Here is a 23031-nt window from a genome sequence, read left to right on the forward strand (position 1 = left end):
TCTTTATATCTCGCACATTTTTGACCATGCTTTCTATTTTGGAGAGATGTGCTGCTATTGAGTCGCCAACTACCATTCTATAGTCATAGAATTTCTGCCAGAGTAGTTCTTTTGAAACTTCGGTCTTCTGCTTATGGACTGCTAAGACTTTTTGCCACATTTCATGTGCATTTTAACAATTTACCAGACATTCTAGTTGGTTTAGAGAAATGGTGGTAAGTAGAATTACTTACGCTTTTGAATTCTTTTCTTCCCATTTTGCCAATTCAGCAAGCGCTGAATCTTGTGGTTGGGGGACACTTCCATCCACGATGCCCAAGAGCTTTTCCGCTTTCAATACGATGCATACGCTAAATTTCCATAGCTGAAAATTTGTGCCGTCGAACTTTACTAACTCTGATGATTTTGCTGACACTGACGCCATTTTGCACTTCGATTATTCTTCAACAGTTATCACTTTACTCACGCACTACTGAAATGTTTACACAATTTCTAGAGTGTTTGGTGTCGGGGCGATAAGTTGGGCCCAACTTTCTTTGCCCTATCAATGTGCAAATAATCAAATAAAGGAAGAAACCCTGTAGGGGTTAAGTCTTGTAAAAAAGTAGTAATATTCTACGCGGATGACAGCACCATAATGGCAGAAAGTGAGAAAAATATTGGTATTTCCTAAAGCTGCCGTGAATCCACAAGGTGCAAACTTTCCATCAATAATAAATCCATCGCAAAAGTAATCTTATTGATATATCTGGGAGTCGAATTATTATTAAAGTTATCTGTTATTAGGTTATCTACTTAGAATCATAGAAATCCAAAATCAATTATAGAACCGCTTAACACGGAAATAAAAGTAAGAATAAATGTACAAAGCCGATGCAACAGAATTGGAGCGCACAAAACCAGAAGCAAGCCAGGACGATAGAAATAAGAACACTATTACGTTCCATTACTGGCACATTTGTTCTTGAACATATTCCAAGGAGCGAAATTCCAGCTAAATGCAAAATTTAAGACGTCGTAAGATGGGGGCATGACGAGAGTGGAATGAGCATCTGGAGTGGAGTCATCTGGAGCATCCCATTCTCAAGTCCATGGGATGGTTGGAAGACCGAGGACCAGATGTAGAAACACCTCTCCATCATTCTCCCAAGAGCAAGATTCATCTTCAGCTAACAAGTTGAGACCACTGGGTGATTTTTTGAAAAGTAGTATTTTGAAAATTGAAGAGATAAATTAGAGATGAAAACTTACAACCACTCATTGGAAAAAAACTGATTGATTTTCAGAAACATTTTTCAGAAAATTTTTGATTTTTCTAATAAGCGTTTAATAAACAAAGAACGAATTTGAGTTGTTTAATATAACATTGATTGACTAAATATAATTTTCGGGCCATCACGTTGGTGTGAACAGTGGCGCTAATTAAAGGAACAATTGATATGCACTTTAATAGGGAAGCCAACTTTCCCTTGTGTGGCTTCTGCTTATATTTTCATTCATCATGCAGATTCAAAATGTAAATAACTATTTAATTTAATTCACTTGATTGCTATTTATTGGCTGAAATTTTAACAAATTTCTTTTGAAAGTACATACTGAAATATATACATCTGAAAGTATAACTGAATCATTATTTGATTAAAGTAAGAAAAGAAACTAAAAAAAGGTGACTGTACAACAAGAATTATTGAAAACCTTCAAAGAAACATTTTGAACGACTATTCGTGATGTCATTTACTTGTTCTCTATCGGTCTCATGCAATTTTAACATTCCGCTGATGCTAAATACCTTTTTCTTGTAAACAAAATTGTAAAATATTTCAGCATAAACGGCCATACAATATAATGTAAGCAATACTGTTCCTGTTAATGGTAGCGGTAACGACCAAATCCATCTTTAGCCGGCCAAATTAAGGAAAATAATTGCGGTTTTCGAGACTGAAACTAAACAACACGAGACATTTCTGGTTCGGACGATTACAATACGATCTAATCCAACAAGAGAAATCTGTTGTTTACACTTTGTACTTGGAAACGCTTATAAAAATGTCTAAAATAAACTTCCTTGACTTTTGACACCTAAAAATTGCCAATAGCGTAACACAGTCGAGCGCCATGGTTGGTTCTGGTTAAATAACAGCTTGAGTTTTAGATTTTTATTAGCAAGGTTAACGAACTCATAAAAGTCATAAGATGACAAATTTTTGCTTGGAGTTTAAATTGCATTTTCAGATAACGTTAGGAGTGGACTGACCGCATCAATGCCAAGTTAAATCGATTAATCAAGCACATATGATGCAATCATTCAGATTAGTTATTGTCTTAGAATATAATGAAGAGTTTACTTTTGAGTTTACTTTTGAGCATGTGGATAAAAAGCCATTTTTCTTGGTTTTTATGCTTCAAATCCACTACATGGGCAAGTGTTGGTTTAGTAGCAAGACAGGGGCGTTGTGAATTTCAATATTGAGACTCCGATATTTCAGCCCCATGCACATGTTAATATAATACTAATTACACATATATCGATCATTTATTATTTCAATAAATATTAGCAGAAGATCTGTCTACAGTGTCTGTTTTTTCAAGTAAAGGACATGCGTTGAGTTGAATTACAATACCATTCTCATGCTAAGTAATTGAATGAATGATTATTATTCATAGCATGGTGGTTTTTGTTTGTTGGTGCAGATCTGCAATACGTATATATTATTGCTTAGGACCAGAGCATGTGGGTTGATTGAAAAAAAGGACAATTACGCAGGGAATGCCGGGATCTCCTATTTCAGAAGTTCATTGGTCTCGAAGCTGTAATGAAATTCGATCTCGTACTATGTAAAACATACATAAAACTGTCATATTTGCCATGCGATGTTAAGTCTGCAGAAATAAGTTACGTTGCAACATTCTAAATATTCCAGCGGAATAGCAAATGAGATGTTGATGAAATCAGCGTAAAGGAAAGATTGGCCAGTTGTAAAATCAATTAGCGATTAATTCTGGAGCCATTAAATAGTCAGAGAAGGATAATTAATTCAATAACCATGAGCCGTCATTAATTAGTTGTGGGTGATAGAAATGAAACGTCTATTGTTGGAAAGTTGTTCGATAGATCCTTTCTAAAAGAGTTACTTCTTGTTTTCATTTTTCATTAGGAGCGTTATATATCCTGACAATATTATCCCATTACTTTAATTAAAGTTCCACAGTTTCGCCAACTAATCTGAAAGTTTTAAGTTATTGAACCGCACGTAGTTCGTGTGCGATAAATTTCTCCAGAGAGATGACTCAGGAAGACACTGAACTGCGCTAAAAGCTTAACAGGCTCTTACGTCGAAAAACTAACAATCTCATCATTTCTCTTATTAAAAAAGTTCAGATGGCCAATTGCTTGAATTCAGTTCGGTTACTGCATCATTTTTGGTTTCTACGAGCTAATAAAAAGTTCGTTCACTCAAAAGTTCATCGAATCGATGCCAAAACACATGGTGACGCTTTGCAATCGCACCAATAGGTCCAGTGTAATGTGCATAGTTTCAAAAATCGGTTGTATTTAATTGTTTATTTGGTTTTTCGGTGCCAATCATGAACGGATTTGATTTCGATCATTTAAGGTAAACTTTTAATATTTTAATAAATTTTACTCCTTTTTCAACTAGATTCTTTTCAGTACTTTATTTTTTATGGTAGTTTTGTTTGATTACGGCTTTTGAACTTTTTATGACTCATTAAAGGGAAGTAAAAGCACCCAATCGTATTATCGAACTATGCAGTCAGTGGAAGCAGGTAAACCACTTCCAATTTCTTAATGTACCTACAGAGAAGTGTTTCTTTCTGGACTCAAGTGTTTTCAGCCTGAGGAAGGATTTGCTTTTATAATTTGCATACATTTTCATTCAGTATAAATCTCCCAACAAAAGAAACGTTACACGATCAAATTTGCCGTAACTTTGAAACTGGATAAATTCAGATTGCTGCTAGCGATTTTATTTCAGTTTGGAGCTTTATTGAGTTCAAGTGTTTTTCTGTCAGTCCGTATTTTTGCCAAAAAGAAGTACTTTAAATAGTTTCTACAGGGTGCGAAATGAAACAATGCTTCATTTCTGAATATTTGGCTGCAGTTGGACAAAAAAAGGTTTCTTGTAGATTTCAACGCTAATATATCGAAATTATTTTTTCGCCATGTTTTTTATTTACGGAGTGAGATAAAAATCAACTTTTTGATCTTGTAGTAATAACGTTTTTCTTTTTGGACCGATTTTTAAAATCTGGAGCTCATATTGAAGCTGAAACTTCATAATCGACTTACGACCTAAATTCGATATATGTGCATTAGATTGCATCAAAAGTGACCCAAATCAGAACCGCCCCCGAAAGTTGGGAACCTGGCAGACATCAGTTTAATTGAATTTTACTTTTAAATAAATAATTCGTTGATTCATACAACCCTGTATATTAGCTTTTTGTCCTGTCGTTAGTCGACTATGAAGTCAAAATGCGTTCTTGACTCTAAAAACCGGTTCAAGAAAAAATCACCGCAACAGGAAAAAGTGAATGTTTAAGATCGTCTGTACAGATGTTCATGTGTTTGCTGTTGAACTTCAAAAAAACCTTTTTCTTGTCCATCTGGGGGCATGTGGAACTTTCAAAAAATTCGCATTGTTTCTTTATTCCCCACGTTATGGTCAATAGAAAGCAATTTTCTCAAAAATATAGAAAATCACGCACTAACCGAAAAAGAATTGGACTAAATGACGCTCCAAACAGAAATCAAATCGCTCGTGGCAAACTTTTTATCCAGTTTAAAAGTTTGGGCGAATTTGGCAGTATGACGTTTAATTTGTTATGCAGTTTAGTTTCCAGCAAAAAACGGTTGACGTAGAAAGAGGCCAAACGGTAACGAGTTCAACGTGTTTATAAAATTTCTCTTTCACAATTTGGGGTACTACATTGAAATGATTGATATACAGTTTAACATAAAATTTTCAATGTTCAAAAAATAAATAATAAATACAGTCAATAAAAATAAACACCATGACTCAGAATGTTTCTTGTTCTTGAAGCGAATAAAGCGAGCTTACAACTTCGTTTAATGGTTTTATTTGTCAGTTTTTAAAAGTGCAATTTTGAGTTTGGAAATTTTATATTTTACGTCAACGAACCTCAAAAATCCAATTACTTTATGCACTCATCTTAATTAGTTGCCAGAATTTGCAGCTTCCCTGCTAGGCTGGGCACTATTTGACTTCTGACATGCGGAAAATTGGCAAAGCGTGATACTTTTGTTGTGCTGCAACTAATTAAATGACTTGTGTTTTGAGACTAACGAACTGGAAACTGAGACAGCTACGTGCCTTTTGCTCTTTTTTCATTTTCATTTTCGACACTGCTTTTAATAGGTTCAACAGCTAGGTTAAAGTGAAGAGCTTGTTAACGTGTGTCTGGTTGTGTTGAGATTGTTTGTTGCGAATGGTAAGTTAATTTTTTTGTAAATTAGCTGCGTCTCATCTGATGATAGATGAAAAATTAAGGATTGATTTGTTTTATTACCAACAATGATTTCAGAAGCAAATAAGGTAGACAACAGGTTCTTGAAGAAAATTTGCATATTAAATAAACCTTCCTGTAGGGACGTTGAGTACTGCAATTATCGTACAAGTCACACCTCAACAACATAAAACCTAATCAAGCTTCTTGAGTTAAACTTCTTTAAAAGTATATGAATTTTCTAATGCCTTTTAAATTTCCTTCAGCAAATATTTTATTGCCATTCTTCCGCAGCAATTTTTCGGACGGAGCGCTTCAATTACATTGAAGCTCGATTTATTATTAATTGCGCTCGAAATTTGTCAAGATTAACCCAAATACCTTCAATGTGCGGTGAAAATGCATTAATTTGAAGCGAAGAATTCAAGATGCTGATTAATCAGTAGGAAACGGTGACATCTTGTTAGCAGCCGATTATGTCACCAATTAGCGCGTGTAAATAAATGTGCTTTAATTATTTACAGGTGCAACATTATTGCATACCGGAATAATGATAGCATTTAATTAGTTGCATTAATATTGATTTGTTTAGATTTATTGAAATCCTAACAAATGCTCTGGTGATTCTGGATATTGCTTCGATTTACTCAGAGTCGTTTGTTAATTATTCAATAGCACTAACAAGCAATGAACATTGGAGAACCCCAGAAGATTAAACAGTTGCCTACTTTGTACTAATCAGAACATTGAATCAGTCTCTTTCATTTTATTGCTCATATGGAGGCAAAAGCACAGAAACCATAATGAGAGGATAAGGAAATGTAAGGGGCAATATATTAATGATGAATAAACAACCATATATCAAGAAATATAAGACTTTTCTCAGTTCGTCATGATGACCTCCAAACAATCCCACAATATCAACATTTAGTTATTCTAGGCGATATGAGTCCTGGACGATATAATCCCAGGAGAAAAGCAAAGAATTATTGAACCATCTAAAAACCGCAGCGGTGAGCTACTGATAGATCTTTGCTCTCTAAACAACCTTAAAATTAATAACACTTTCTTCCCTTATAAATCCAAGCATGAAGATACTTGGGGAAATAGTGAGGTCAGACGTCTATGTCATAACAAACCGCTGCTTCCTTCCGAGTCAAATTGTAGACTATGTCTTCGCATTATAGTCTAGGATACCGACACCTAAGCATATAGGAAAACATTAATATTGAATCCCTGAAACATGAAAGCACTTATATGAGGACGCTTGACAGAAAGTGAACCAAAACATCCTCTTAGCAGCATAGGAAGCATTAGAAAGAAGCGTTAAATACGACCTGATGGCTCAAACCGAACCCTGGTTTACCCCGGAAGTGAAAAAAGAGGGCGTTTCTGAAATGGAGGGGCTCCGGAAGCAATAATAATCGACAGGTGTAGGAACACGAGATTTAGAGAAATCAAGGAGAAGCATAAACAGGGACTCACCAAGAATAGGAAAAGCGACTTATACGGCTCACAGCCAAAAATTTGGAAACTGTTACGAAGCAGGAAGGCCGATGTCAGCGAAACTCTGGAAACTTATAACATCAATAAGAACCAATTGACGGAATATTTTACCAACTTATGCAACTCTGACCATTCTGTTCAAATTATCGGTCATGAGGACACTTTAGAATCCGATGGATCAAAATCCGAAGTAATATCAGCAGTTTTTTGCCTTAAAAATAGAAAATTTGTAGGAATCGATGATATCTGAACTCCTCAAATACGGAGGGAACCAATTAACCAGTGAACTCGCGAAAACGAGAAAAATAATGTTCTGGACTGGAAAACCACTGTAACAATCCTCTGTTGCACTGGAGGAATAATATCTCATATATTTCTTATGTTTTTGTTCAAAAAAAAATATATACATTTTTATAGGACACTGTTGCTAATAATAGCCAATAATCACTTGATTCTTTCTGTCATTCTTGGCTCTAAAGTGAGTTCAGAGGTAAAATTTCATTATAATCCCGGTTAAAAGAGGAAATTTCCATGTTTGTCATACCGTCATATACGGTCATTACGACCAACACGCGAAGATGCGAGTTGACCATTTAGAACAAAGTGTTCAGGTTTACTAAAACTGATCGTAGCACTTATCCGAGATGTTAAATGGTTCAGAAACACGCCTCTTCGATTCATATATCACGGCATATTTGCAATCATGCAATAAATGTTTGAGTCGTTTTGCTATAATTAGCCTTGCCAAGAGCAACGACCCGTAGATGATAATTCGGCTTTAGCTATAGAACATTGATATTAATACAATTATGGAATATCGTTTAATTGTTTTTGTTCAGAGAGCCGAAGTGACCTACGACGAAATGTGATATGGAGAGCTGATTACTGCCGTTTCGTTTTTACTGGTTTTATTATCGTGGCAATTTTTAAACGGTTTGTGTTGTTATGTATTTAAAAGTTCATATTAAATGATATAATCATTTAAATTAATTGTTTAATAATGAAAAGGTTCTTGATCTTCTTAAATTGTTGTAAACGGCGTCAATTGGGGACGCCAATAATAATGCTAATTTTGTTTTTGCAATTTATGAACCGAGCTTTAATAACTTGCGCACGAAGCTGTTTTTGTTGCCATCGATGTTTTCTAACTTTGGTAGAATCATTGTTTCTTGCAAGCAAATCATTGTTTCTTGTTCACCAGGCATTTCCCTCACTGATCTAACCAGAAGAAATTGCTTTATATCTTGAATAGGAAAGTAGTAAACAATTTCCAGGATTTAAATAGTGATTGTTTAAAATATTCTATTCTTATTGATAAATTTAGTTTTTCCTGGGTCGCTTCGTTCAGCGAACCTATTTCAGGGCCTTTTGCCAATTTGGCACAGTTGAGACCGACTCGAAATTCCCCGATAGATTTGTAAACACACTTGTATGAGTTATAGCTGACTCAAACACTTTTAATTTTCGTTAGTGGATTAATAGTTTAAGTACGCAATTATTCGTTTGTTGCCGCTTTAATGTTTTAATGATGTTGACTTAGGATCTCTTTGGCTTTTCAATGTTGCAATTTGATACTGGTTTTAACTAAAACATTTTGCAACACATGCCATAAATATTGTTAATTTATATGCGTCTATTAAGATTTTAGTGAATTTATGAGGTAAGAGGACATTAAAGATCTTGTCTTCAGCCAGCCAGCCAGATGCGCTGGCATGAAATAATTTTTTTGAAAACTATTATGCACGTTAAGTCACTGCGCCGCAAATTTAACGCATAGCTTAAATATTTCCTAAATTTTCACTTTTGTGAATATTTTCTCTGTGAAATGAGACCCGAGATTGGAATTTTCATAGAAAGTCGACGAGTTTTCTTATAAAATCGATCTCTTAATTTTTTTCGAGAGGAAAACTCGGAGACGAGTGTTTCAACAAAATTTATCTAATAATTTTTCACAGAAAATACCTGCAGATTGTCAGTATTTTAAGTAAAACTAAAAAATAATGCGATTTTTGCGTGGAAAGAATTGCTTAATAGAAACTGGAATGAACTGAAAATTTAACAGAATTTCATGCGATGAGGGTGGAGAATTTTCCAAATAATTTTGTGTAAACTTTTGCTCTCTGGTCATTTTTTCAAGATAATCCTAATTACTTTGTCTAAAAAACTAATAAAATTATTTGGTTTTTGTGCCAAATTGGAAGCTGAAATGGGGTTTCTAAAGTTATCTGAAACCAATGAATGTGGCGAATTTTCTAGTAATTTTTGGCTGAAAATACCCCATTATTGCCAGAAAAGAAGAACATCATTAGAAAATAAGGATTTTTTGCGTTTTCGATTAAAAAATTTTAGTATTGTTATCGGTTTTGGAGAAAACCTTAATGGTTTTCGGAGAAAAAACGTGAAGAATTTATTTTCGTTTCTGTCCCGAATTCGGCGCTGAAAAAAGTTTTTGTAAAATGTTTACAATGCCATAAATTTATCTTGTAATTTTTCAAGTAAAATATCTCCAGATCGTCAGTCCAACTCTACAAAATAGAGCGTTCTTGAGTAGAAAGGAGAGCAAACTAAAAAACTAAAAAAATCACATTTTTTTAACAAACTCTACAGTCTTCCGAAGTATGGAGGTGACAAGATTTCAGAATAATTTGTTATAAACTTTCGCTTATTCTGTTCGTTGTTTTATTTCGAATTCGAAGCTGGAAAGGGATTTCAAACGCTTTTACAAAGTGAAAGTGAAGTTCGAATCGATTTTACTTCATAATTTTTAGTGGAAAATACCTTAAAATCGTCAGCATTTTTAAGTGAAGCTTTAGAAAATTGAGCATTTAGAAGAAAGAGTAATTTGGCTAAAACTGAAAAATTCTGAAACTTTGAATAAATTTAAAGAATATTATTAATAAATGGCTCTTAAAGTAAATCTAAAAACAAAGTAAAAAAAAGTCATCAATATTTTCCCAGCAACGCAACGAGTTACTACGCCGGTGCGTTGGGATGGCACAACAAGCTATTTGCGTAGCACTGTGCCAACTCGTTAACGATTCACTGAGTTACCCAGGGCTAGTTTATCTTGGGCCATTCGAGAGATATACATTTTTTATGACCGGCTTCATTTTCCGACCGGCTACAAGTTGATTGCTCTATTCGTTTTGTCACTCTCTACTCTGTCAATTAACTTGTTAAATTTCTTGTTATCCTAAGGATAAGGTATTTTTGTTTTCCAGCCTAAGGATATTGTTTTTTTTTGCTTTGTTTAAACCAACAGTGACAAAATAAACAGAGAAAATGTGAAAAAATATGAAAATCTCTCGAATGGCCCAAGATAAACAGACGATTAAATATCCAAATTACTCAGAAGACATGAGGCTGTAACGCCGTATACTTTTGATTGATACGTCTGATGTTGCCCGCAGACGGTTTTAAACTTGGCACTATTTAAACACCCTGTACAATTTGTTTATTTACTAGCTTTTTGCTTATCTCACAGCTTAAAATTTGTCCAAGAATAGAGCTATGATTCGATCAAAAATTATTCAAATTGCATTTATCATTCAGAAAATATTCACAGTCAAATCTGTGCTTCACTGTGAATAATGACTTTATCTATCGCGTTATTATCGTTTTTCAATCTTATTCTGTTATGGTATTGTCGCTTTTTCATCGGGCTCAAAGTATGTCCGGCGAAACGTTTCTTTGCCTAATTACGCTAATGATATTGACGTTAATCTTACTTTACATGTCTTTGGTGAAAGAAATATCTGCCATGCAATAACGCATGATAAAAACCGGAAAATGGTTTTAAATGTAAAATTCCAGTTTTTTTGCAATGCATTTTCAAGGCTGCGCCGAGGCGCTGAAGTGCGTTCAATTAGTTACAGATATTTAAATAATCATAGTTTTTCTGATAAGTGATGTTGATCGCTGCGAAAAGTTACCAACAAATTAACAAGGAAGGTGACTTAATTTGGTTTGCTTGCAAATATCTTGTTGAAAATGGAAGCAGGTCAGAGCTGCACATTTCCTTTTCCCAAGATGATACCTGATTATGGTCGAATCCGCGTGGTAAATTATATTTATTTTACACGATAATGGTTTCTTATTTTGTAATGTGACTATTAAAAGAAAAACAAATGTACATATGATTTTATTAAAAAACGCCCAATGGTAATTAGTTTTTTTTAAGATATTTAGTTCAAAAATCAAAGTTCCTTGGATGGAGGAACTAAATATCTTTGAATAGTTTGAATTTATACACTTACTACTTTGAATTAATAAAATTGAAATTATGTTGCCTACACCTTTCTGGGTTGGGTAATGGCGAATAAATCTTGAAAAATATCACTGGGACATTCTTAATGGTATTATTTTTAGCTTCTACATTCTATATGTCTAATTTTAACTTATCATTTCGTTGCAAAAACTCTCGATGTGATGTTGGGAGACACCCAAATAGCGATTTGAAGGTAAGCGACCGCATCCGGAAATAGCAGCGACGTGTTATGCAAAATTTGCAACAAATGGCAAACTTGAGTCCGGGCTATTAAAAGCTGTAAGAAAATTAGCAGTCTGATCAGTATCAATGTCGTTATGAATTAATGGGCACTTATAATTATTATTTGGCAATACGAACTTCTGAGCGGATTGATAGGCAGATTTCGCAATTGTTTCTAATTGCCCAATTGAAAGCGAACAATGTGATAGAAACGTTTACTTGGTGAGCAAAGTGAAGGGCATTGGTCTTAAGAGGATGATTTCAAAGCCGCTAATGTATGGTGAGCATTGATCCATAAATGTTGTTGCTCATCAAGTTAATTTTTATATTAAACAGCTGGGTTTTGCGTCTGTTTGCTCGCGTTGCATATGTATGCTTTCGATGCTTCTAACCTTTGTAACATGTTTTCGTACAGACACTGTGTTTGAAAGGATTATACTTTAAAACTGACGCTGAATAATATTATCAACACTGCTTTGTTTCCCACTAAAGTAAATTGCACCATTGCTTCCTCTCATTAGCAGTGTTTAATGATCAACCTTCTTTCCTAAGTTAATTAATTGCACAGCAAACAATGTTTGAAGATTTTACAGAATTCTAATGAAAAAAACACCTGATCACCTAGATCATCCTGATCTGAAATCAGAGCATAGTGTGTGATTATTCAAATTGTGCCTTTTCTATTTAAACGTGAACTATCCTACGAATGCCTCTTGAGCTGCTTGTTACGAAGAAACGAATCAGCTGAGCTTATAGAAAGATATATGAGGAAATATATCATACCACTAATGAGGCTTCATCCGATGTTGCTCCAACATGTTCTAGCTTAAGGATGATGGTTTTTCATTCAAAAACATGGCAGCAGATTCTTGCAAATTACCATTGTTTTTCCAATTAAAATCGTCTAAACCACACAGCAGAACAAGCCTACTTTACTAAATAATAAAATGGTATTTCCCAGTGGCAATATTCAAATTGAAATCATTACTTGCTTTCAGCTTTCATATTATGGCCGGTTAATGCAATTAAAAATTCCCGAACAAAGATTTAACGGTACTATAATAGGCGATTTAATAGTTCCGAAGCAGAATTGCTCTATGGTAATCAGATGAACCACAGATCTGGGCTATCGACAAGCCTAACCTTGACTGGCCTGACAGCCTAATTTTTTTTATTCTTCACACTCGCTTGACCCAGTGACCTAGGAGATCAACAACCTAAACCGAGATTGTTCTCTGAACATTTTTCAATGCCTGTCTAGTTTCGGGTTTTTTAAGTTGAATAGGACGGCAAATTAAATGTTGTTTTAATTGATGCATTTTGGATTTTGTTTACGGGCTAATATTTTATAAAATATTTTATAAACACACATACAGTACAACCTATGTAATCCACACAATTAGATGCACACGTGTATCAGGATTAATGGAAAAGTTGTCAAAGAATTATTCAAATAAAAGATTGCGGTTTAAAGATATTGTATTTGACTTGGATTTCAAGATATTCAAATATAATTGCTTCAAAATTTATAATAAACTTTTTTTACAAACACACAAATGAACATTTATTTTATATACGTAGTTTATCAATGAAAATGGCATTGTGTTTCTGGAATCTGGATTACGTACAATAATTTTTATAAGTTAAGTAATAAGATTAGCAAACACAAGAATACATATTCAAATACGTAATTTGAACTCGATTCTTGATTTTCAAGAGAAACTTCTTCTAAATCCATGAGGATATCATCTGTTGATCTTTTCTTATCTTCTCTTCAGCTGAGATTTTTGTGCTTTATTTGTTCTTACAAAGCATTCCAATTTTTCAGTCAGTCATTTCAGTAAGTCTGGTCATTTTCAGCATCAGAAGAAGTTTGCTGATACTGCAAAAACAACTAAATTGGCGACTAGTTCCTGACTTACATGTTTCCATGCTTCTAAAGAATAAACCACACATTTTAAGTTTATTTATTGAAGGGTTATAAAGATGTCGGTTTCAGAATTGAAAATGCTTTGTAACAATATTTTTCTATAATTTAGTTTTAGTTTTTTTAATTTAGTAGTTATTTTTAGTTTTTTGAGTGCAATTTGGAGGCATGTACATAACGAATATCGTTTAAATGATCTGCTTCCGGAATAACTTAAATAATTCAATTGAAATCACGAAGTTTTTGTCTTACTTATGGCACAAACTCGATGTGAAACCATTCAGAAAAAAGACTTCTTGAGATCCAGTTTTTTACTGTCTATAGCAAATTAAATACAATCATTTTCGAAAGCCTTGGGTTTTCTTGCTTTTTTTACAGCTTCAATGTTACTGGAGAAAATCTCTCCAGAAATATTCGATCGTCCGGATTATCGTGTGCGCATTATTAACGAGTGTCCGGACTAAAAAAGTTTATTTAAAAAAATATATTGTTTTGTAATTTCAACAAGAAACAACAAATTGAATCCATTGCTCAAGATTAAAAACCATTGATCAAATTTACATATAATTCTGTAAATTTGATGGCATTTAACCGATTCCGGTTGTTTTTAGTCCATATTTTTTTATCACAAATACTGAATGTTTCAGCAGGCTTGCGAAAAGAGTAGCGAATATTTTCGATCCGGAACATATCAGCTATTTTTTACATTTTGAAATGCCTTTAAGCTTTACCATTTGTCCATTTTTAATATCAACCATATCTTGCATACTTTACGGCAATAAACAACACAGTTCCTGTGTTGTCGGAATCAATATTCCAATACAAAAGTGAAGAAACTTTCAATTTGGGTGTTTCGAATAATTTACAAATTAAGTTAGGATTAAACAATGTGGATTATATAATTAATTATATTCCCAAATTCCAGTTAATCTTCAAGCTGGAAACTAATCTTTTTTCCGGCTCATCCAATCCAAAAGTTGTCATACTTTCAAGGAGTCAAAACGAACGCTCGAAACTTCTGTATTATTTTCTTGCATTTTCATCTGCAAAACTGCAGTTACGCAATAAAGGGACATTCCAGGGCTTCTTCGGTAGGGATCGATGAAACCTGAAACGCCACGAGCCTTATGAACCGGACTGACCTTAGCAGGAACACGAATTCTGCACCAATGCTTTAAATTTTAGTAATTTTAGAGATTTGATCTGCAGAAAGAATGTTTAATGCTTATTTAGTCTTCTGGTTCTAAATGGCATGCCAGTAACTCAATGGGAAAAAAATCAACTGTTTGAAATATCCACTTTCTAGAACGTACACATACAAGTAGCAAAATTTACTATTAAAGATAAATCCTGCAATTTATTATAACTTATTTTTAGCTCGCCAGGCAGTTGACTAATGTACCATAACGATTAGAGACATTTACGTGGCGGGCCATAAATATTCTGGGACAGGCTTAGAATTTATAACAATAGAACGACTAGAAAATACCACTATTAAAGAAAAAAATTGCGTCTAAACAATGCGGAATTTTTCGTAAATTGTCCCAGATGCATATGCAATATGGTGAGATATTATAGGGCATTTACATCAGGTTAGTAACATACTTATTTGCATATGTGCGTATAGGAAGATATTCTATATCAGTAAAGGAAAACTGTGACTTTATTATTTGTATGTACTAGTTTGTTTTGCTTATCCATAAGTGGTTACTTACCAGCTAACAAAACTGGGAAATATTGGCATTGTTTAATTGAAGAGGCGATTAAGTATTTCAGCATCTTTTAAAGGATGAAGTTAATAATTGTTTAAAAGTTGGAAGACCAGCTGGAAGAATGTTTAAATGATAATAAACTTGGTTGATTATATACTTGCTCACAAAACCTTGAAAATTAGACTAAAATTATTTAAGTTAAGCAGTTTTGAAAACTAATATGTCTTTTTCATGGGCAAATACCTTTTTTAAACCTCAATTGGGTTTAATGTATTTTTTTTCTAGATATTCTTCTTATTTTTTCATTCGCAAGTATTATTAGTAGCATTAAAATGCAGTATTTGGCGCAATGTTTAGATGGTTATCTGTAGGAAATGCAATATACCGGGTGTCGATTTGAAAACACCCCACCGTTAATGTCTTTCTTGCAGTTGAAAATATGGAAAATCGGAAAGACCCGTCAATTTGTAAGGGGGACACTTTAAATGAATATTTTTAGCCTCCTTGTTTCAACCCCCTAGGACGGGTAGATGTCTTAAATGGGAAGGGGGGTCAACTGGCACATCATTTGGAAGGGCGTTCCATTATCTTTACATTAGTTATTACTGTGTTGCTTTTTGTCCAGAGATTTCCGAATAATCGCGTTTCAAAGTTTTGGAAACAATTATGCTTGGGTGCATTCAGATATTGGTTTTCAGGTTAGTGTTTACAGAAAAACAATTGTATTGGGTCTCCTCGTAATACAGATGATTAGAAGAGTAGGTTACACTGTTAAAATCGTTGATAAACAGGAAGAAAATCTAGTTTAAACATTGATTTTGATCTTATTTCTTATTTATTGATTGTTTAACATAGACAAAAACCTTTTTATTTGCGGAAGAGTATTTCTACAATAAAACCTATGTCATCTACTTACGCACTATCGTTCATTAAATTGTTCAAAATGTTGTTCAGTTTGCTGTAAACGATAATAAAGTCTGCTGCAATTCGCTTTTTAAGATCATAAATATCAGCAGGTTGTGTTTTATAAACAATGGACGTAAAATGTCCCAAAAGAAAGAAGCCTAAGGGTGTTCAATCCGGTGATCTTGGAGGCCATTCAATTGATCCCGTTCTGCCAATCGATCTATCCGGGAATATCTTATCAATGTTAGGGAGGGTTCGAAAACAGACTTTATTATTGTTTACAGGAAAATAGACAACATTTTGAACAACTTATAAGATAGTGCGTAAGTAGATCCCATGGGTTTTATTGTAGAAATTTTTCTTCTGTAAATAAAAAGTGATTTTTCTATGATAATAATTTCTAAATAATCAATAAATCCGAAATCAATTGTTTAAACTAGATTTTCTTCTTGTTATTCAACGATTTTAACAGTGTTACCTACTCTTCTAAAGATCTGTATTACAAGGAGACCCTATACAATTGTTTTTGTGTAAACACTAACCTGAAAACCAATATCCGAATGCACGCAAGTTTAATTGTTTCTAATGCAACTCATGTAAAGATAATTGAAGGCCCGTCCTAGGGGGTTGAAATAAGGAGGTTAAAAATATTAATTTAAAGTGTCCCCCTTACAAATAAAATTTACGGGTCTTTCCGAGTTTTCATATTTTCAACTGCAAGAAAGATATTAAGGGTGAGAAGTTTTCAAGTTGACACCCGGTATAGAAATGAAAGTCGCCCTGTGATTAGTATTGGTTATAAACAAACGAAACGTTACAGAAACTTGAAAAATTACCAAGGACCAGTTTAAATTTTTTTCGATAATAAATGTATCCAGTGCATAAGAAGTTTACATAATTATTATAATTTGAAAAATTGCTAGAAACATAAAGTTATTTAGATTGTTAGGAGATACGCAATTTACTGGAAAAAGTGCCTTTGTCCCCGTTTCTATTTTTTTGAGATCCTATACCATCAGTACAGAAAAACATTTAAAATTCATTAAGACGCGTGTATAAAGTGGAAGACAGCCTATAGAGTGTAGAAAGTCTTGTCTTGGTGCTGATCGTCTTTGCCATTCCTCTTCTATTAAATTGGTTACCATAGAAGGCGGCAAGTTAATGTCTACTTTATTCAAATAGTTACCTCATTACCTAAATGAAGGTATGAGCAACAGGCCCTAGGCAGGCAGGCACCTTCAGGGGATATTTGCCTTAACTAAGTTAGTATCCCCTGGTTCATTATAATGTTAGCAGAAGTAATTATATGGTAGGCATGCCCGATACTATAATATTGAGGATTTATAGCAGGAAAGGTGCGCTTATAATGACTGGAAGAGTTGTGATTTACATAATATATGGTCAATAATAATTCGAGAGTTATGAGTAGGGACTTTGAATAAAATTTATTAATTTTGTTGTTGTTTGCTTTGCCTGATGATTTCAAAATAAATAATGTGGGAATAGACATAAATAATCAATTTTCAACTGGTGGAAAAATTTCATATGAACCTATAATACAGGCGTATCAGAGTTTCAGCAATGTTCATGGGCTATTAAAATATTATCGTTATCAAACCCAGACGAGATTAGGCTGTCGAGATACAAAAATCAAATATGGATGTGAATAAAGAAAATACAGAGTTTTTGTTGTAAAACACGACCCTCTCTACTATTGAAAATGTATGTTAACATTTATCAGACATGTTGACTTAATACGAATTTTGATTTATTGAGTAATTCAGAGAAATTTTGTTTCACGCCACGTCCATGCATTTGCATATGTAGTGTAAACCAGCTAAAGGCGTTACAGTGGTTTCATGCAACATATTTTTCTTCTGTTTTTGTTTCATACAGCATAAACACGTTTCATCTGTCTGCTTATTCTAATTTACGTGTTTGCATTTCAGAGTAGACACAACAGCTGTGAATTTCCCATGTCTTCTAGACCAGAGGCCTCTGCCTGTTCATCTAGCCTTCCGGGGCATTTCCGTATCGATTGGTGGACGGCCAGTCCTAGAAGATGTTGATGGACTGGTCCGGCCAGGTCAAGTTTTGGCTGTTATGGGACCTAGTGGATGCGGTAAGTGAAATTACTTTCGTTAACTCATCATATTCAATAATACATGGATCTTATTAAGTATATTTGTAACAAAATGTTGGTAAACTAATAAATATTATATAAATGTAATCTGATTTTAATTCAGCTGCCTATTTTCTCAAATGTTCATTTTAGTAATTGAATTTACGTAGTCTGAAAGCTCAAAGTTTCTGACTTAATTTATCGCCAATCGAGCTTTAAAAACGCAGGATAGTGACCTATTTATTTGGATCACATTGAACGCTTTAATGGTCCAAATGAGGCAAGTGAAGGTACTATTAAAAATTTTAATTAGTTTTTTAAATTATTAATGGACTTGCTAAGTAGGAAGGCAAAGTTTCAATTTACTTTTGCCAAATTTTTTATGCAAAGTGTAGAATTGTTATTTGTCTGAACGAATGCAGGAAAAATATAACGTTATAAGTTATAATAATAATAACATTTGCTCTCTAACAAAGTTTTTTAAAACTCTGGGATGGATCCTGGATGGATTAATTTGGAAATTCCAATTTAAAGTATTTTAGCCATTCGGTGCGGCGTAGGAATATGCCATCAATTTCCTCATTACCAGTTAGGAATGTATTCTGCAGTTGATTTTTAATACTGACTCACTAAATTTTGTTGGTTTTTATTTTAAATAAATAATTTGCAACTCGTTTTAATTAGAAATTTCAATTACCGGCATTATCAGTTTGACTGGAAATTTCTATTCTCATTTTCTTCGAAATCACAGGCTTGAATCTTCAGAAACTTTTTTACTGGAATGGTTACGAATTACTTCAAAATTGGTGTGTTCAATTTTATCAATCGCGGTTAAATTCTGAGAGCTTGATATGCTAGCCAGAATTTATGATTTTAACCCATCGGATTTCTCTATTTGAGATTATTTAAGAACGTGCAAATGAACCAATTACAATATCAACTTTAATGATATTGATTATTGATATATAATTTCATAATAAATCAGAACTTTTTTTTCATACTACGTTCTTTCACTTAATGTATTCTTCGTCTATAATGAACCGTAGGTCATATACAAGGTGTTTCCGGTGTAGATATTTAGAGTAGAAAAAAACAAGCGGAAATATTAGCTAGAGCCTCTTCTAGACAATGATTTTGTTAGAATATATTGCGTCTAATTTAACACTGTTTTTCTGTTCTAATTGCTAATTGAAAAATAATCGAGTTTATTCAGTTTTTTAATTAAGAATTATTTAGAAACCTCTTTTTCTCCGAAAAAAGTTGATAAAAATGAAATCTATAATTTATCTATTACTAACACACTAATATCTGAGTCACTAAAGTAAGTTTGTAAACTTTAGAGTTTTTTAGCATGCAAAATAATAAGAAAACACATAAAATATCTTAAATTTTACAGTCTGCGACTAGATATCATTTGACTATTTTATATCATAACTTAATTTCGTTACAGCTAATATGTTAAATCTGAATTTTTTTACTTCATTTACCTAAATTTTGTTTTCCAAAACATTTAGGTAATTAAAATTTCAGTACTAGAAATATTTTTATGAGCCCAAAATACTCAGGACATAACTTAATTTTTTATTCGACAGATATCATCATGCTATTTCTTTTAGAAGCCATTAGGAGGCATTGAACAAGTATAATCTCGAAATGAATTATCCAAACTAAAGTTTTTTTCCAAAATTCTTTGTTTAATTGTTCGATCAATTTCCATTTTAATCCTCATTTAATTAGAATTCTAATAAGTGATGGGAAGATTGGCTTTGTAGTGTTTAAGCTGTAAAGCTCTTATTGTTGTCGTTAACCACTTTTTCTTCTTTAGAGCAATTTCAGACGGTCTTTAATTAACTTTTAAGAGTTTATCAAACTGCCGTTCGAGCGAAGACGGTGTAATGAACGTACAAAGTTTGAAGTATTATCTCAAAAGTACAACTAGGGTTAATCTTAAACTCAAGATTGCAAGTAATATAACTTAGTGCTAAAATTTGGAGAAATTACAGATTTTTATTTAGCTGTTTGAGTAATTTGTGAGTGCGTAACTTTTTTTGGTCTGATTATGTTTCATTAATCAATAGACCGCATTTGAAAATAAGTAGACTTTTTTATTGATTAATATTGTCCGAGTGAAAACGATAGTTTTTTTTCAGGTAAAACTACTCTCCTCAATTGTTTGAGCGGTCGGCTCAAGTTAGATTCGGGTCAAATTTACTTTAATCGGGATCCATTATGCAAAAGATGGAAACGGAAAATTTGCTACGTCCTTCAGCAGGATATATTTTTTCCAGATCTAACTTTAAGGTGAGCGAACTGTTGCTCTTTTATAATGTATAAGGGAAAATTTCCCCCCCGTTGAATAAATATTAATTCCCATGTTTGTTTTAGACAAACTTTAGAATACCAAGCAAGACTGAGACTGTCGGATGTCATGTCCCACGCACAAAAAATGCAATACGTCGACCATATCATAGATGTTCTAGAATTAAATAATTGCCAAGACACAATCATCGGAGATTATCTCAAAAGGGGGTTGAGTGGTGGAGAAAAGAAGCGTGCCAATATCGCATGTGAACTTCTAACTAATCCCTCATTAATGCTGTTGGATGTACGTTTGATGCATAGCGTGCAAGTTGATGAAGCATTGCAACTTTTTGGATGTTTTAGGAACCAACATCAGGTCTCGATTCTCACGCCGCGCACAGTTTAATGACGACATTGAAACGATATGCAGTCTCAGAAGGAAAAACAGTGGTGATCACTTTACATCAGCCCTCCTCACAAATCTTCCATTTATGTGATAAGTTGCTCCTACTATGCAATGGTAGGACAACCTATTTTGGAGACACATGCAAAGTAGTGAACTTTTTTAGTAACGTTGGAATTCACATTATGCCTCATTATAATCCAGCAGACTTCATCTGTAAGTATCTTCGATAAGTGTGTGTCTAACGTTAACTTTTTATTTGATGTTTTTTGCTTAATTCTTCTTTGGTTGGTTGCAGTGGAGCAAATCAAAGGACCAGAACAAATTAGGAAAACAATTATGAAAGCCGCAGAAGATGCAAGGAAAAGTAAAGATTACCCTGTAGAATTAAGGTGCCACGATGTTCCGTATATATCAGAGAAATATGATCATAAGATACTGCCACCTTCTCATGGACCGTATCCAAGTTTAGAACGTAAGGAATTTTAACTCGACTTTTCAACTTGACTGAGCGCAAAACTATATTCTATATAAAACACAGCCTATTTTGCGCATTTAAAACGAAAAACCTTTTAGAAGATGCATTAAACCACATGGAACCAGACGTGCGAAGATTATGGTTGGATACACATTCACATGCATCATCTTCAGTAAGTTCCGACACGAGCGATGCAGATTGTTATTTCTCGTGGCCCACCAGTTTCTGGACGCAGTTCAAAGTTTTAGCGCAGCGAAATTTTCAAGAAGCCAGACCTAGAATGTTGTCGAAATTAAATTGGGTGAGCCAGATTTAAATTAGATAATCCCGTGCTGTTTACATTAACATCGGAATTTGTATCAGTGATGAATTGTTTCTTCTAGGTTCAAACGGTAGGATTAGGGTTATTAGCGGGTCTATTGTGGTTTCAACTGGAGCGACGCGAAGAAGCGTTGCATGATATCCAAGGATGGATGTTTTTTTCGACAACATATTGGATGTTGTTTGCACTTTTTGGCGCTCTTAGTTCGTGTAAGTTGGCAGTTTTCCTACTCAAAGACTGTATACTTATTTGATTAAACTTTCTTCAATGTATTAAACCTGATTTTTTGCAGTTCCCCCAGAAAGAGAAGTGATAAATAAGGAACGACGATCGGGTGCCTATAGATTGTCGGCCTACTATCTGGCGAAAATGATCGGCGAACTGCCTTTAACAATCACCCTTCCTGCTATTTATCATTTTATCTCTTATCCTATGCTGGGTAAGTTGTTCTAAATCACGTGTAAACATTTTTGGATTGACCGTGGTTGTTTTGGTTGTTTCAGGATTTCATTCACCTTTAGCGTTCCTTACTCTATTAGGTTTCCTATTATTAAATACCATTGTAGCACAGAGTGTGGGATTTTTCATCGGTGCCTGTTGCATGGATATGCAAGTGAGTTATATTTAATTTAATCTCTTCATAATTTTTTCAATGCATTTTTTATGCATTTGAATTGAAAAATGTGTTTTGATTAGTAATGCGCATTTTAAATACAAATAAAGCGATACAAATAATAAATAAAGTTGATAATTTGACTGACACTATAAAAATTGTTTCAGATGCAATATTTTTTTGTAATAATTACTGAATTACTCAGAAGGATCTCTTAATAAAACGTAAAAACCACCACAGGACTTACATAAAATGGATTTTATGAAAATTATTAGTTTAACGAACTTTTATTTAACGAACGTTTATATTTAGGAATGTTTTCCGGGCTTTGAAGCCGTGGTCTATCGGAATTTTACAACGCTCAAAGCCTCCGAAGAGCAACCTCACTTTCAGTGAAAGAAAAGCCCTGAAAACGCTGAATGAGGATAAGGAGATTCTCGTGTTGCCAGCTGATAAGGGCAATGCAACTGTGGTCATGTCTTCATTGAACTACGAAGACAAAATTTAAGAACTTTTGACCCCGTCAACGTACAAAAAGTTGACACGGGATCCGACGGCACGGATACTAAGAACAGCGAACAAATTAATTAAGGATATGACATCTCCATCCGAGGAGTTGGCAAAACTCAAAAAATCAGAAGCACTTCCACCAAGGCTCTACGGACTCCCCAAGATCCATAAACCGGATGTACCACTGAGACCCATTGTGAGCGCCATTGGAAGTCCGACCTACAATATTGCAAAATATCTAGCCAAACTATTACA

General features: G+C 33.8%; 1 protein-coding gene across 1 annotated transcript in view; it reads left to right on the plus strand.

Moving 5' to 3' along the window:
- Positions 1-23031, plus strand: part of LOC109536917 (ABC transporter G family member 14) — a 115940-nt gene that overhangs the window by 86115 nt on the left and 6794 nt on the right. Inside the window, 9 exon segments of the mRNA XM_048663698.1 lie at positions 17977-18149; positions 20300-20450; positions 20535-20754; positions 20814-21069; positions 21152-21333; positions 21336-21632; positions 21715-21862; positions 21946-22092; positions 22157-22266. Of these exon segments, the coding sequence (XP_048519655.1) occupies positions 17977-18149; positions 20300-20450; positions 20535-20754; positions 20814-21069; positions 21152-21333; positions 21336-21632; positions 21715-21862; positions 21946-22092; positions 22157-22266 (1684 nt within the window).

This window comes from Dendroctonus ponderosae, unplaced genomic scaffold (genome assembly GCF_020466585.1).
Source record: "Dendroctonus ponderosae isolate FM_Combo_2020 unplaced genomic scaffold, Dpon_F_20191213v2 Dpon_F_20191213_2, whole genome shotgun sequence".
In the NCBI taxonomy this organism is placed as follows: domain Eukaryota; kingdom Metazoa; phylum Arthropoda; class Insecta; order Coleoptera; family Curculionidae; genus Dendroctonus; species Dendroctonus ponderosae.